Genomic DNA, 17121 nt, shown 5'->3' on the forward strand with positions numbered 1-17121 from the left:
CGTACACAAGTATGGTGGTGGTAAGTGTATAGTGGAGTTAAGCACCTGAAAGGTCTCAGAGTCTTAAGCTGCACTTTTATTGTTTTAGATCACGAGAGGGGTGGAGAATGCTCTGGTTGACCTTAAAAGTAAAGCCAAAACTCACCTTCCTGGCAAAAGGGCTGCTTTGGAAGAAATAGGGAATAAAGTTACGACAAGAGGAACACGCATAGCTAAGGTAAGGGAACACTTGGAAATTTTTCTGTAAGGTAAAGGTGGATTACTGGCTCTGTACTTATAGTAATTGTTTTCACTACAGAAAACTGAATGCTCCAAAGCATCCGTAAAGCCTACAAAAGGACCTAACAAGATGACAAATGGAACTGTACTGCCAAAACCTCCAGCTGCTGTGAATCGAGCTTTGAAAGAAACTGATGTTCCAAAGGTAAGAAGTAATGATACTGTTCTGATTCTTAATTTGATTTGAAACTTAGAGCTCTAACTTCAGAATAATTAATCTCACTTATCTGATAAGCTAAGGTTTGGGTTTAATGCATGTTGTGCTTAAAAGCTGACATTAAGGCGTTAGAACTAGCTGTCGGAAGTACTGGATGAAGCTGCTGCTTTAGATGGCAGTTACTAAAAGGCTTTCTGATTCTGTCTGTACAGCATCTTGGTGAAAGCTAAGAATGCAACCTCAGTTTAATTTCTTTTATCTTAAAGGAATTGTATTAACGATGAGAAAAATGTGGAAACAAGGGAGCATTGCAGTGTAAACAGTAAATATGTAAGCACTATTATCTGTTCCTTAGATTCTGTCTCCTGTCCCTATGGACGTATCTATGCAAGAGGAGGATTTGTGCCAAGCCTTCTCTGATGTGCTGCTCAACAATGTAGAAGACATTGATGCTGAAGACTGTGGGGATCCCCAGCTGTGTAGTGACTACGTAAAAGATATCTATGAGTATCTGAGAGAGCTTGAGGTAGGACATTCTGAGTCTGTGCTGCTGCAGTACAGTGTTAATCCTGTTGCTCACACAGCTTTTTCTTCAACAGCTGCAGCAGTCAGTCCGCCCGCGTTACCTCGATGGGAAGACAATCAATGGGCGGATGCGCTCCATTTTAGTTGACTGGCTTGTCCAGGTCCACTCGAGATTCCAGCTTTTGCAGGAAACACTGTATATGTGTGTTGCAGTTATGGATCGCTTCTTACAAGTAAGATATTTTTCAGCTAATGTTTGTGTTGGGAGACTTATTCAATTACTGCGTTAGATTTATAAGGAAAGGACAAATCCTAAGAACCTACACAGTCCACTCCTTGTGTAAGCAGTCTGTATAATGTTGCGTCTTAACTCTGAGGCTGCCATCCTCTTCGAGCCTGTTATTGTAGGGATGCTTCTAAAGTCTCATTCGTGTTAGAGGAGTAAGCACTGTCATTATGCTGTTTTAAAATGATAAATTAGAATCTGTTTATCTAGAGTTTGACATTCTGGGGCCTGCTTTTTAAATTCGTGTATTGCAGAGTCATCCAGTGCCTCGGAAGAGGCTTCAGTTGGTGGGTGTAACAGCACTGCTTCTGGCTTCAAAATATGAAGAGATGTTCTCTCCTGATGTAGCAGACTTTGTTTACATTACTGACAATGCCTACACCAGTAGTGAAATCAGAGAAATGGAGATCGTGATTCTTCAAGAGTTAAACTTCAATTTGGGACGACCTCTTCCAATTCATTTCTTGAGAAGAGCATCAAAAGCTGGGGAGGTGGGTATTTGTCCTCATTATCTAGAACTTTCTTGTATGTGTAAAGTCTTACCAGGATTGCTTCTGGCACTTTTATCATGTGATTTTATTTTTTATTTTTTTTTTCACTAACTTTCTGCTTACATGCTCTGGATCAAGAAGTTTAGCTATGGAACTCCACCACGTGGAGTAACATGACAACATCACTGTGGCAGCCAGTAGCAGTTCATGTTTGTATTTATGGCCACTGTGTTCAGTAATTTTACTGTTAAACACACCTGGAGCAGAATCCTTGCTTTTAATCTTTTGTCGGGTGATTTGAGCATTCCCTAGTACAAAGGGGAGCAGTGTTACCGTTCCTCATAACTTCTGAGTGTAAATATTGTATTATTTAAGAATAAAAATACTGACTTTCACCAGACAGTGAACTGTCTCGAGTGAACTGCCTGCACTTGAATGGCCTTCAGTTACCTCAACAGACCACAAAAGGAGCATTCATATCCTTGGTTGGGCATAGCAGTGCCTGATACTGCAGTTTTCTGTCTCCCTTGCTTGACTTTGTGTCTGAATTCTAAATTGGTGCTAGACTGGACTGGTTTGGACTCTGGTCTCGATTTTGAGAAGGGTGCCTGTTAACAGTATGGTCCCTAGACCATAGTAAAGATTTTTGGTGGCTGTTTTTGTCAGTTAATGAATATAATAATTATGAATTATTATGGCAAGATGAAGTGAAATTTTGTGGATTAACAAGCTCTCCATCTGGTAGGCTGACGCTAAGCAACATACACTAGCAAAATACCTAATGGAGCTGACGCTGATAGACTATGACATGGTTCACCATCGTCCTTCAGAGATTGCAGCTGCTGCATTATGCTTGTCCCAAAAGCTTCTGGGACATAACAAATGGGTAAGTATTTTAATTGAGTTAGTGAAGGTCACGCTGTAAATAAAGGTAGATCTTAATAATTTTCATGATACATGCAGAGTAATGAAATTGTGGACCATGAATAGTGACTTGCAATTCAATTACTTTGCAAGTGTTGCTGCTTTTATCTTCTGCTCACTGTAGAAATGTGGTTCGTGGCATTGATGTGTCCAGACTCCTACTGTGCACCAGAAGTTACTCTGGATCTAACAGTGCTACGGTTCCTAGCACTCAAGGCTAGGAAGCTTAGGGCATTGGCTACCTGAAGTGACTGTGCCTTGCACAGCAATCCCCACTTCATCAATCTTGGACCTCTTACTGTTACACTGCAGGATGCAAAGCAGGAGCACTACACTGGGTATACAGAAGAGAGTCTTGAGATGACTATGAAACATATGGCCAAGAATGTGTTCAAAGTAAATGAGAACTTAACTAAATACACTGTAAGTACCACTACTTAAATCTTCTTTTTTAAATGTTTTAGAGAGAACCTTTGCTGTATGTTTTAGCTCCTTAGGTAAATGTTCTGTATGTCACCTTAAAGTCTATGCTATTCTGGTAAGGTTGTTGAGAGGGCGTTGCATTAGTACTAGCTTCGAAGTATTTTAGATGAACTGTGCTCTTGCTGGTTTGCTTGGCTCAGGCTGGTTTGCTTGTAGCTTTGCTTGCTTGTTTACCAAGCAGTCAGGCTAATAGACCCAAAATTATAAAATGTTTTACATGCACAGTATTTATGTTCATCTTGTAACGCTGTTCTCTACCTCTGCAGGCTACAAAGAACAAGTATGCAAGTAGCAAACTACTGATGATCAGCACAATCCCTCAACTGAACAGCAAGATAATCAAGGACCTGGCTTTACCACTCTTGTGATAACCCTAGGCAGCAAAGTCCTGTTGGTATATGCACTTTGTCTTTATCAGCCTATTGAGGCAAAACTACTGCGCTCCTTGTACATAGTATTCCAGCTGTACCAGAGACATTTCAGGTTTGGAAGGTGAAATTTTAAACTTTCTTTGTAATACAGTTCTCTGCCTAGAAATAAAGCTTCTCTTTTATGAAAAAGAGTGAATTTTAAAGGCTCTACCTAGACACGTCTGCAGTTTAATGTCCAAGCAAGACATCTGTATGAGTAGGTGACTGATACAGCTTTTAATTAATGTGGATTATTCTCAGTGGTTGTTTCTAGTGAGAATCTCCAGGCTTTATGGTGAATTTAGTAGCTTACTGTTTTCACTCTTAAGATACGAAACCAGGCAGACAGTTGATCTTTTCTTGGCGTCCCTCAAATACATACTTTTATTTCAGTGTCTGGTCTCAAAGTAGTATACAGGAATTTCTTTGTAATTTGTTACCTTCAGATTTGGGGAGGTGGGTAAGCTGGCTGTGACGCATACTAGCCTGATAAATATTTGTGTTTAGGTGAACTTAAGACAATGTATCCTCTATCTCTGTGTACCTAAACAAAAAGAGTTAAGGTAGGGAAAATTCTCAGTCTCATGTGATGCTGACCCCTGTGTGCAGGGGCTGTAGGTGTGGAACTCTGTTCTTAAAATCTGCTTGATTTCTCAGACCCACCCCAACCCCCCCCCAAGCTTTCCATTGCCACTTCACTCATACCAACACCCCCTCTCCTCCCCTTCCCTCCAATAAACCTTTCTACTTGGGAGAATATAGTCCGACCTCCCTTAAGTAGATTCTTCCTTATCACTTCCCATTTTGCTTTCCTTTGCTGCTATTAATTAGTATCTGTATATTCAAGGAAGACAACTATGTAAGTAATAGGTCTTTTCTGCCTCAATACCTCATTTAAGCCTATTTATTTGTTAACTTAGTGCTATATAACTAATGTAAAGTTACAGACCTGTGAAGCTGCACTGATCTTATTACCCCTCTTCTCCCAGTGTCTCCTAGTCATGAGTGTGCTGGCTCTGCTGTAGAACTCAATACTGCAAAAACGGCCTAGACTTCAGTTCTCCCCCTGTGGGGAGGATGTTGAAACTACTGCATTTTATCTTGAGCAGGAGACTTCTTTCTCCTGTAGGATAAGTCAACCTAGCACTTACTGCAGATGGCCTTTTGAAACATGCTTGATCCCTTTTGTGTATATGATTCCCCCCAAAACTAAGGCCCAGCTTCCAGGAGCAGATTCTACGGTCTGTTATGCCGTAATGGACAGGGAGTTTAAGTAAGTGTGCCTAAAGTAGATGTAAGAACAGTTGAGGAAGGAGGGGATTCAAGACTTACAGTTTATCTTAAAGCTTATGCAATGTCTTAACATACACAGGATTTTTTTTTTTAGCTGCTCTTAACAGGAGAAAGTGTAACGCACAGCACTTTGGCTGGGCACAGTGAAAATGGTTTGGAGCAAAGGAAGGGGAGTTTTTTTTTCTTCAGAAATCAGGGCAGTAGAATCAACAGTCATTGCAAAGGGATGTGTTTGTATATGTAACTAGAAACAAACTGCACAGAGAACAGACCTGTTCAGCTGACTGCTGCTTCTGTTTTATTTTCTGGAGGTTCAGAAGGCAAAGCATGAATGGTGGTAACTGTATGGCAAGCAACAGCCACTCTGGTATGGGAGGCAATCAGATTTGAGCAGTAATGGTTTTGCCATTTGAAAGGAGTAGTGCATATCTGTAAGTACCTGGCATAAAAAGTCTAGAACTACTTCATGAATTAACAGCAGTGGAATACTACATTATACATTCATACATGTTTCTATCATACTCAGTTTTTATATACAGTATATGATCTGTTTCTATAAATGTACAGCTCTGCATAAAGACACTTACTACAGGTAGAGCATTAAATCCAACATGGGCCAGCCATATTACACTATAAATCTTAAAGAAGGCAACATTATTTAGCATACAGTACTATGTGGTTTTCTGTTTTAACTTCTTAGACTGCCTGTTGGAGTCCCTAAACACATCAGCAAACACAAAGCAGTTCCATTACAACTCTATACAGAATTACTTTACACCATCACAGTAGGTTTTTAGATGGTAATATCCCAAATTGGCCTAAATCCTTTCGACATGTAGCAGCATACTTAGCATGTTCCCCAGAATGATCCGCATTAGAGGAAATGCGCATTTAGCATCTTCAGTAGATAACTGCAAAGGTTACTGATATTTAAATGTTACTGATACTCAGCTGAAGGCACTTATTAAATACACCCAGTTCAAAGTCCCTGGTCCCAGACTGCAAAGCACCTTTCTGTTTCAGGAAAATGGTAAGTTTGAGTACTCTTCGCTTAATAGGCGTTAAAACCAGGTTTTAAATATAATAAATAATTGGTCTGTATGTCCATTGCTGTATGCTTCCGAGACACATGATCAACGTCTCCGCTGTGGGTAACTTTCTTCCTGCTCATGTACAACTTCACTGGTGATAATGGCAGATCTCAGAACCATCATGTCCTGAAGGCAAGGAAAAACATCTTCAACCACAGGTAACTTCATGCCAGTTTTTGTCCGAGTCTTTTATATCTTGGTGACATAATTGTTGGGAAACAGACCTTGTTTCCCTCGCAGTCTTCCTGTCCACCAGCCAGAAGGATCTGTGACAAAGAAAGCAAAGTAGTGAAGTTCTGTAAACTTTCTATATACCTGAAGAGGCAGCTTTGCAAAGCTGTTCCACAAAGCGAGAGCCTTTTTGTGAAGGACTGAGGACAAGCGTGGAGAACCTGAGCTTGCTAATCTCTTGGCTGCATCACTGCCTTACAAAGTTGCTTTAGAAACACAAAAGAGTCAGAACTGGTTTATTACTTTCGTGGTTCTTGTGCTGTAGCTGTAATCTAACTTTCAGCCAGAGCCTGTGACAGAATTACAGAATGGGAGATCTGGATACAGATCTGGAGTAACAAGTAATGCATACCTCACTGATGAGGTTTGTTTGGCGTGGGTGTGGAGACTTCTCTACTCCCTGAGCTAGCATAGACATTTGCAAGCTTAATGAGGGAGGGTAACAGGGGGGCAGCTCAAAAAGTCATGTCTTGGTATCAATACGTACCTTCTTTAATTATATCAATCACGTCGTTGGCATTAAAGCTAAGTTCGTCTGTGTCCTGAGCATCATATGCATACAGTGCCCTGCACTGTGGTACCTGAGGCTTAGGCTTGGGCTGTGGTTTTGGCCTTCCTCCAGCTGGTGGAGGTCGGTTTGTCGTCTGCCTGCGAACCCTGATGGGAGAAAAAACACAAATATGCTTTGAAGTATGTGACTTGAACCTAAGCCTTATCAACCCCTCTTGTGCTAATGGACTGGTTCTAGAGCGTATCACAGAACAAGGGAAAAAGGATTCTTTTAAATGGCAGAACAATTTAAAACCACAATCTAAGACTTCCTTATGAAAGGCCCAGTTGCCATTTCTTCCCTACTGAAATGGATGAACAGGTACTTCCAAAGAGCAGTTCAAATGCATAAGTGCTCAGTGTAGCATTTTAGTGCTCAGGCTAGAATGTAAACAAATGTGTACATGCAGTTCATGTGTATCTTGGCAGCTACACAGTTCAGTCTGTCTCTTCCCGTACCCCAGTTTCACTGTAGTTTCCAGTATTAAAAACAAAGTTCTAGCTCACAGTCTTGCTACTTTACCATTCTTGTGACTAAGCTGTAAGACACTGTCTCTCTTTTAAGTTGCCTCAGACTCCAGGGCCATCTATGGACTTGTTCTGTTATAGTCAACTCTGAAGCAACAGGGGAGATGCTGCACAAACTCTGTCACAGCTGTGACCACTCCAAAGATAGGAAGGGGAAAGAGGGAAGAAATGCATTTTGTCAGCTCATCAGGTAATAAAGGCTGGAAGAGAGAACAGGTATTAGATGCAATATGTCAGTTTAATGTAAATAATAAATAAATGTGATGAATGATTAAAAACACTGCAGTAATGTGGAGGAACTAATTGTGATCATGTCATATAATGCCATAATAACATCACACAGCTCTTGCAGAGGCTTGTAGTTACTTATGGTAAGTCCTAGACTTAATTTTTGTTAGTACTTTTGTCTAGTTTTGTGTAGTGAACTGCACCAGAAAATGAGCTTTGAAGTATGGGTTAGAACAGTGTTTCAGTTCTAAATTTATCTATCTACTGTTCAGCATGTATTGAGTTTGCTTGGGATAGGGTACCTTGTCAAACTTGGACATGTGTGGAAATAAAAGAATTCAGAGCAAGTCTTAGAAAAGTAGCTTGGCTTTTCTGCAACCACAGCAGGGCAAGAACATGTTGAATGAGATGTTTTGCTGGTGAGAACATGGTGTTTTCTAAGTTAGGTTTGTATTGGATTGTTAATGGTAACGGAAAGCAAAAGCTGTCATAGTACTACTGCATCCTTAGCAGCACCACACCCCCCCGGTTTGGGCTCAGCCGTGCCGAGGCTCCATCAGGAGTTCAGAAACACAGGGGGGCTCTACTCTGCCCTTTGTGACTCAGTGGGAGCTCTCCTTCACCTTCTGTGCCTTTGGGCTGTTTATCAATCTGTTCTAGCTCAATTTTCCCTTTGTATGAAGGGAAAATTCCCATCCGTGAAATCATTTCACAGAGGAAAACTTACCTGAACCACTCCACTGCTGCTGGATGTAGTTAGTAATGATAGTTCTTTTGTGTACAGTAAGAAAGGAGCTTATAATGAAACTGTAATTTTGGACAAGTAATTCCTTTTGGTCTGTTACTACTGTAAGACTCCTCTCAGGTGTTTGTTTTTCTTAATGGTGAATGTATTGGAGAAATGTGAGTGCTGGGAATGGTACTGTGCAGGGAGAACCCCTCCGGTGTTGGGCCTACCTGCCACTTCCATTTCTTTGTGAGCCTTACTCTGCTCTAGGCTGGCTTTTGGGAGCTGATCTATTTGTTGAAGGCTCTGTTTACTTAGCTACATTACTGCGTGCTCCAGCCAGGTCCCTGATGCTTGTGCTGGCCAAGAATGACAGCAGTTTGCGGGCAGCGAGGCGGCGGTGGGAAGGAACGCACCGCACCGCTCGTCCTGGCAGTGTCAGCCAGAGGGAAGCTTGGCCTGCGGCGGTGCCCGTGTCCGACAGCAGGGGGCGCGCGGTGCCGGCTGCTCTGTGCCGACACGCACCCACACACCTTGGTCTTGGTCACTGCCAGTGCTGGAAGGGACGATAACCGCGTTGTGCCTATGATGGTGACTGCAAGTTGCTCCTCTGACTGTGAGCTCAGAAACACGGGGTTATTTGCACTAACAAAGCCTGAAGTATGCTAAGTGAAAAGACTCCAATTCCTAGACTAATCCACCTCTTTTCAGGAGTCGCACATGTAAATTCAAATCATTACCTACTTGCTTTGATGCCCATCTGAAGTCACCCTCATGGGGCTGCACTCGGCTCCTTTCAGAGCTGGCACTTTCCACCATTTCCGCCCAAAATACTATTTTACGCTTCCGGTAGGAAGCACAATTCAATGAATTTACAGAGTGTAGTGGACAGGCAGCAACTCACAAAGGGGAATGAAGTAACTTTGCTAGGCCCTTTTTAGATGACATTCCCTTACCTTACACGCTTTGGCGTGCTTTGAAAGAAAAAAATCCAAACCACAACACAAACAAAAGAACAAAGCAAACAACCCTCACTCCTCAACAGCCTCTTCCCTCAGAGTAAGTTACGTTACTTTGTGCTATGTTACTCAGTACTCTTCTGCTTTAGTTGTGGCTTCCCATAGAGAAGCTCAACTTCTATAAAATCTATCCAGAGGGAAGCAATGGATGCCTGTTCCTTACTTGTTCTGGTTGCAATTACTGCTGTGGCTGTTGGTGGGGTTTTTTTTCTACCCTTCTTGAGCATATTCATCAGTGAAAACTGTGGCAGGCAGCAAAGATGTCATTTAATACAGTGTGTTTTGCTGGAGGTGTTTATCATGTGTGTTTACCTGAGCTGTGGAGCATAGACTTGTGTCTGCACTAACCATTACTATGCAAAGTTATTACACTTTACCCCAGTGGATTTTTACTCTATCTCCTAATAGAACTTCCCTTGTTATTTAATATGCTCTGGGACTTGGTTACATCAGAATTAAATAAAAGGAAGTAATCGACAAGGAGAAAACACAAACTGCTTACTCAAAACCAGCTTATTTCTCTTTTTGTGCTAGAATTGCTGAATTGACAGCATTCTTTAACAATTAAGTGGTGCTCAAATTCCCACTATAGTAAAGCTCCACTGATGTTCTACAAGAGAGTGAATAAAAAGGCTAAATTGAAGCAGTAACCGTTCATTGAAAAGCTTAAAATCTTGCAAGGCCTTTAACATTCTGGAGCACTAAGGTCCTGTAAATACTTGACAGAAGACTTCTGTCTTTTGATTTCCACAAATTGGAGGTTTTGCCTGCTTCTGGATTTTCAGTCAAGATCTGGAGCAGCTGGTTTCAGAGTTGACAACAACTTGTTCTGCTTCCCTCCTCTAAGCCCCTTATTTCTTGGTTCTGTCTTTCTGCTACTTCTGGTAATTTGTTTTGGTACTCTTCACTCTTGGTTAGTGTGAAATACCTAGTGACCTAATAAGACCTACTCCCCCCCTCAAACCTTGCAGGATTGTCTTAGGAACATATTCTGGAAGGCTGCAGCTTACAAGTCCAAATGATGCTAAAATAATCTTGATTGTCATACTGCCAAACTTCCTCCTTAAAAGGAAGTACAAGTCTGGTGTGTAAGTTGGGAGTCGAAGGTGGAACAAAAGGACTATTAGCTGCCACAAAATCTGCTGTTCATGATCTGCAAGCCAGAGAGAAAGAAAGCCTAGTCAAACTCTGCTTAAGCGTCTTCATATCCTTAAGCAGAACTTACCAGGCAAATTTAAGGTATTAACTAGAACTGGTTCAGCTTCATTCCTAAAGTCTTACAATGGAATATGTATTTTGAAATCCTGTGGAAGATGATGATACCTTTGAGTACAGCTCAGGAGCACAATCTGGTCAACTCCGTACACAGTGTAAGTCACATGTAAGTCGGTTTGTGTGTGTAAAGCTACTTACAAAATTGACACCTTTTTCTCAGGTTTAATGTAAAATCTTACCCGGCTGCTCCTTGGTCAGGTACTTTCAAGAAATCCAAGCTTTCTGGTTGCTGTGAAATCTTGCCTGATCCTCCTGACAGTTGCCGTGGTAAAGCTGGACGTGTCATATTTGTGTACAGGTTTTTCTCACTGGCCCGCTGGTTTCCTGGGACGTGGGGAAGTGCTACAAACTGGGGGGGATTTATTACTCCATTTTGCTGCTGACCTAGAAGTAAATAAAGTGTGAACACATCCACTCCAAACCATAACTCAGGAGAAGTAACCTTTTCCCTGTGTTGATGGCTCAGCTGTCAGATTTGGCTGTCAGTGAGACCTGGCTAATGAGGTACTTTAAAATTAAACAATGTTGATTTAGACACAGTTTGGGGTCTGCTGGCAATCTCTTTTTGTTTCACATCTTCATGGACTTGTGCTCAAGTTAGAGACCTGTGCCTTGGATGTTACAAACAAGAGGCTGTCTGTTCAGGACCTGTCATAAGCACTAGGAGATATTCAATTACAAAATGCCATACTGCAGGAATGAGTATCCACTGCTGCCTTGGACATGTGTGCAAATTTACATCCAAACTACCTTATCTATGCGAGGTAAGTTTGGGCAGTGTCTGCAGGCACAAGGCTTCTTCAACCAGTGTTTGGCTTTTTCATCCAGCTAAAGAACTGCTGAAAGAGTTTTTGAAAATACCAGAACAGGCTTTCCTAGCTTTAACTCACTCTGTATGAATATTTGCTATCTGTTCGCAGACAGGTTAACTCTCAGCTGCAGTAATTTCCCACTTCACTACAAGCAGTTGTTGCAGACCATGCAGTCCTCAGTGTGACTCCTACAGCTGTGAGGATTGGGAATTGTCTAGTTAATCTGGTGACCAAGGCTGGTTGCACACCCATCTCAATAAACAGCAGCTGACTGAAAGTATTCTGGGAGTTTTAGTAAAAAAAAACAAAAACCCACTTGGGGAATGTTGTGTCAATGGAATATTGTTCTCCCCTCTGAGTTCACAAGCTAAATTAATCATATCTCTCCAGAGCAGAAGTGAAACACCCTAATGACATCAATCCTATTAGAAAAAGCCATGCTGCTTACTGGCACAGCTGATCCATCCCAGTGCTTAGCATACACAAAAGTTATGTACCAGGGTACTGAGACATAAATTGCATTCTATTGTTTACTGGCACTGAAAGCAGTTTCATTGCAAAGCACTGTCTATGACCTGAGAAAGTGTACAGTTTTTACCCCTGAAAGGGAAGCGGAGAAGGCTAAGGGGTAAGGTTTAGATTCCACGTCCTGCATTAAGTGGCTGAAAATGCCAGCATCCATGACAACCAGGACATCTCTGGTGGAATACCAGTTTGACTGTCTGCTGACTCAAACAATACAATGCTCAAACAATGCCTACAACTTAGGTTTTGCAGACAGGATCTTTTAAAGAGGATTTAAAACCTTTACTAGGATTTAATGCATAAAAGTTACCAGATGACGAGAGCAAAAGTGAAACCCTGAATTTTGAATTTTGTTTTTGCCCAAGGCTAAGAGGACTTACCAGGAGGAGGTGGTGCGGCTCTCATAGGGTAAGTCTGACTTTGAGACCTGTTGGAATACCCTCTAGTTTGGGTAAGGTTCCGTCTAGTAGGACCTAAAAAAATCAAACCATTTTATTATCTAAGGGTAAGTCCTTCTGGCTGCCTGACCCCTGCTCTGATCAGAAAGTGCTCATCTGCAGCAGTAATGAATCTGACATGTACAGCACTGGCCACGTGTTCTAGAGCTTTAGGTGCTAAAAGGATGACTTGGGCATACTCTCCCTTTTGTGAATATAAAGTAAAGTAAAGCTGTCTCAAGACTACAGTAAACGAGGTGCAGAAGACCGCTAGCTTTATGAACTTGTTTATAAACCATGGGTAGCTGGCACAGCAGTACTTTGGACTATACTGTTTCTGATCAGCAATTAGTATGAGGAAGAAGGTAGGACACGAAACCTGAGAGGCTGGTATAGTTACAGCTCAATCTTTAGTGATGTACAGAGGTTACCTTTCCTCCTATCACAACCTGTCTTGTCCTGATGCAGACCTTTCTTCATGAGCTAGACTATAAGAACTGCAGGAGCTCAGCAGAGTGAAAGACTCCTCCCCAAACTACTTGGCTAATTGTGCCATTTGTACTATGTCAAATGATTAAATGCTCTCATTGCTTTTGCCACAGAGCAAAGAATTTGATATGGTTCAGAAACGGTATATAGTGAAAGCAACAACATTCCAGCGTGACTGTTAGGATCTGTAACTTGGATCTTCATTTAAGCGTTACAGAGACATAATAAAGAACACGCTGAGGCTAAAGGCAAGCAAGGAGAGAAAGAATCACCCATTCTCTAAATTTCTAAACCATTCACTAATACGTAAAGGAAATTCATACTTACGGGAGTTCTTTGGTAGCCCTGGTCCAATGCTGATCTGCAGCACTTTATTACTTGGCTTGAGAACAGCTATGTCTCCTTGGCCTTGCATAAACTGCACTTGCCGAGAACCACTACTGCTCCAGGGCCCCCAACTCTCCTTTTTCAGCTTCACTTCAAGTCTAATATAAACATGTGAACATATGAATAAAAATATCAGAAGTACTTATGTCAAACTGGGACAGTATCACTTGGCAGCAGGTAACTTAAAAATATAAGAAGCTTGGACTAAGAATCTGTATTCCCTGAGTGACTCGGGTGCCATAAACTGCCCGATTACATCTCTCCTTCATGCTTTTTAAAATGTCCTTGTTAATTAATGTTTTAACTTTCCTGGTAATGCTACTTAAAGAAAGCTTAAGATGCCCCAGAGAGGTTGGAGTGTACAGTGAGCATTTACATGAACAAAACTTTTATTCCTGATCCTGGCTGTGGATTCCCAGTGTACAGGCATGTATAGGCATGTTTCACACTTCAATTGTCCTCCTCTACACCCTTCCCAAATTAAAATAATAACCTATTACCTTTTCTACTTTTTCCACTTTTTCAAATGAAAGAAACATACAAACCCAAGGCCTGCTGTTGCTAATCTGCATAACACGTAGGAGTATTAACAAAAGCTCATGTTTGTTGTAACAGTTTCCAGCATGTCCTTACGGCTAAAATGCTCATGAAACGTTGTGCAGATTTACAGCCTTGTTCCTAAAAAAAGCTCCCAACAAAATTTACCTAACGAGGCTCCTTTAGAATTACCCTGTCATCTGCAGTCCGCGGTCACTACAAGAAACTTCAGAATTTCACTGTTACAGTATGTCTCCAGAACTGTCTTTCAAACTCTTCATCGTGTTTCCACTCCTAGGTCAAGGTTAAGGACTTGGAAGAGAATGCTCCCTTCTCATGATAGGAAACAGCAGCCATCACAGAGAGGGAGATCTTGCACTATGGATGCACACATTAATGGTGCAGCGAATGGCCTGGCCCTTGCTGTGGGGTGACAGCTCTGCTGGCACAGAGCTGCTCTGTAGCACAAAGCTGAAGATCCCTGAGGCTGATGCTGTGTTCAGCAGAACAAAAGCAATTCTTCTATGCACACGGACAGTGAAAAGTGGTAGACGGCCCAGGTACAATCCTATCCTATTACTTGGATGAGCTAAGCAGGAAGTCTGCTCTCCTTGCACATACAGGTTTTTACACTGTGCTGTCTCTTATTATTTTAAACAAAGCATAGTGTCAGGAGCTCAGTAACTAGCACTTACTTACATATATTGGCAGACAGAACGAAGATTATTTATTACTAAAAGCCCATTGAAAAAAGCATAACTCACGTATTGCTAAATTTCAGAGGTAGATTTCTTTGTGTTTTTTCTTCGTATCGTTTTGATAAGAGGCTTAAAAACTCAGTTTTGAAGACCGATTCGAGCAAACTATCATATTCCTGTTCATGTAGAATGAAAATGTCATCCTGCATTGTGCTGGAAAGAAATCAAGAGCATGTAACATCCAGATTAAAATTGCACCAGCAAATACAGCCAGCATTATGATGATATTTGCAGAGTACCCATGGTTAGCTTTTAAAAACATACCCAAGTCCAAGCAGCATCGATTACAGTCTTGCTTTCTGAGAGCAAGGTTAGGGGTTTTTTTCAGGAGCTTTCTTAGAGACAGGAATACTACTTAGTCATTTTACAGTAATTACTGTTAGCAAAAAACCATGCCATTAAGATTACAAGTAAAGGCCATCTCTTCAGTAATGACAAAACTTGTGATTAGAGGTAAACTAGAAACTTGAAGGTTATGAAAGTAAGACTGAAACCTAAAGCAAGCAAATTTGGAATGAAAGCTTTCAACTTTTTGTTGGCTTCAGTTTGGACTGGTTTAACACAGTGTACAAACCCCATGCTGGGTTTCACTGCCACCTTTGGATCAACCCCTATTTACACCTTCTGTAGATGCTACAAACCACTTCATAGAAAATTATATCCACATCAGTAATTTGGCAATGGTGGTTTCTGCCCTCCCAGAGTCCCCACAGTAAAAAGACTTCTGCTGTGTCCTAGCCAGGATTACTATTGTTCCAGCATGCTTCTAAGGTTTTTGATGTGTATCATTATTCCTTTGAACAGCATGTTGGCATAGTTCCTAGCTATAACTACACTGGAGCCCGTCTGTTTCTGCATCCTTTCTGCAGAGAAGGATAAACAAAGCTTTCCAAAGAAAACTGTAAGACCTGAAAATAGAGGCCACGGGTTCCCCACTTATTTCCTGACTTGAATAGCATATAAGCAACCACAGGATGCTCTGGTTCCATTTGCCAATCCCCCAGTAAACCAACTGTATTTTGAAGCTGGTTAACATCCACTGGGTGAGCTTACAGAACCAGGTCACTGCATGGGAGTGCACTACTACATCAGACACAAGAGAACAGTGGGAGCATAAGGGGAAGGGACTGCCCCCTGAACAGCTAACCGTATTTGCATTGGATTAGAAGAAACCTTGAATTTCATGTGCAATTTCGTAACAAATTTAAATCAAGTTAACAACATTGTTGTGCTGTCAGAAGGGGCAGGCTTCCCTCTGCTCCTCACCCTTTTCATTCATGCTAGAATCCACCCCCTTTCCTAGCAGATTAATTTTCTGCCTCCCTTACTTTTTAACGTCTCATCCATATCCCCACGCAGCCACCTGAGAGCTATATGGTCTAGGAAAATGTGTGTCTGGGAGAAGAGACAGCACAAGACTTTTGACAGATGTGGAGAGCTGAGAATTGCTCAACCTTATCACAAAACCATCATCTCATCACCAGCATGGGATTTCACATAATGGAGTATAATCGCTGAAGAAAGGAATATTAAGTTAAACACTGTTAAATATTCCTGGCAGAACATGTGTGGCTCCATTTCATGGTTGTTTAGTCTGCGGCAGGGAGTCTGAAGCCAAAGCTTCTCTGCTCTTTTGTCAATGTTGTTGGTCAATCTGCTGCTGCTATTACTAATACCAGAAAATGCTATTTTACAATAGTAATTTATTTCAGTAAATATCACCTACTAAGTGAAAAAGGCACTCTCAGTTTGCTGCTGGATTTAAAACTGACATTCATTATGAGTTAAGGCTGTGGAAAAACAGGCAGGTTGCTTTGGCAGCCAGGTGAAGGGCAAGTCAAAGTTACATATGTGTCTCTAAAACCCAGCTTCTTTCAATAGTTTGCAGAACAATACCATCACACAAAGAAGGCACCAACAGCTCACCTTTATCTATATATGTATGTATTGCTCCAGAGTTTCAGAGTAACTCCAAGTAAATTAATTAAGGGACTCAACATTCAGCTCAGGGAAAAAACCCAAACCCAAGCCCTATTTCATTAGGTCTATTTGCCTTCATTACTGTTTTCTGATCCTAATTACCCAGCAGTCAACAGATTTCCACTTTGAGCATGCTCCTCCTTTTTCTTCTCCCAGGTGGTTTGCCTGATTGCCGACTATAAATCTGAAAAGGGGAAGCAGGTCTTGCTTTCTGACCCCAACTTCTCATCTGGTTACTGAAGACGTCTGACTGTGAGTACCTTTTTGTGCAGAATTAAAAATAGCTTCACAGTGTGCTAGAGGTGCTCTTGACTATCATGTAAGAGACTTGAGACATTAGGTAAAGGATGAATCTACCTACCACTTGTGTACTTCATTATCTCCTTTCAAGTCTTGAAATCCTCCCCATAGTTTGGAAAAGTGTGTATGAAACTACAAACATACCTAATTGGTATTCAAAGGAGCGGTAAGAAAACTATGAAGAGTAAAAGCATGACCTCCTTTCCTGTCCTCAAGCAAACTACAATCTCAGCAAGGCTTTGAATGAGATGTGTCAGAAAAGCCCAAGACCTCCAGCAAATTTTATCCAGTCAGTGGTCCTTTCTTTTTCTGATCTGGCAAGAGACCAACTCCACAATACTGTCAGGATGTCCTGTGTCACTCCCTATCAGAGGAATTATAAAGCTCAGTTATTGATTTA

The 17121-nt window shown here is 41.5% G+C and overlaps 2 protein-coding genes across 2 annotated transcripts in view; one reads left to right on the top strand and one right to left on the bottom strand.

The window, feature by feature from the left end:
- Nucleotides 1-88: 88 nt before the first annotated feature.
- Nucleotides 89-3562, top strand: CCNB2 (cyclin B2; the record flags this gene model as incomplete). The annotated part of the gene is made up of 8 exons (XM_010020137.1): nucleotides 89-217; nucleotides 299-424; nucleotides 792-962; nucleotides 1036-1194; nucleotides 1502-1738; nucleotides 2484-2624; nucleotides 2975-3085; nucleotides 3412-3562. Coding segments are annotated over 8 exons (1176 nt in total), but the record flags the coding sequence as incomplete, so codon positions are not given.
- A 2566-nt stretch (nucleotides 3563-6128) lies between these two features.
- Nucleotides 6129-17121, bottom strand: part of LOC104410075 (unconventional myosin-Ie) — a 30012-nt gene continuing 19019 nt past the window's right edge. The window contains exons 11-16 of the mRNA XM_010020136.1: nucleotides 14448-14594; nucleotides 13087-13244; nucleotides 12214-12306; nucleotides 10676-10880; nucleotides 6658-6827; nucleotides 6129-6205 (exon numbers count right to left, since the gene is read on the bottom strand). Of these exons, the coding sequence (XP_010018438.1) occupies nucleotides 6129-6205; nucleotides 6658-6827; nucleotides 10676-10880; nucleotides 12214-12306; nucleotides 13087-13244; nucleotides 14448-14594 (850 nt within the window). The remainder of the gene's footprint in view (nucleotides 6206-6657; nucleotides 6828-10675; nucleotides 10881-12213; nucleotides 12307-13086; nucleotides 13245-14447; nucleotides 14595-17121) is intronic.

The sequence above is a fragment of the Nestor notabilis genome, unplaced genomic scaffold, assembly GCF_000696875.1.
Source record: "Nestor notabilis isolate BGI_N333 unplaced genomic scaffold, ASM69687v1 scaffold23258, whole genome shotgun sequence".
In the NCBI taxonomy this organism is placed as follows: Eukaryota; Metazoa; Chordata; class Aves; order Psittaciformes; family Psittacidae; genus Nestor; species Nestor notabilis.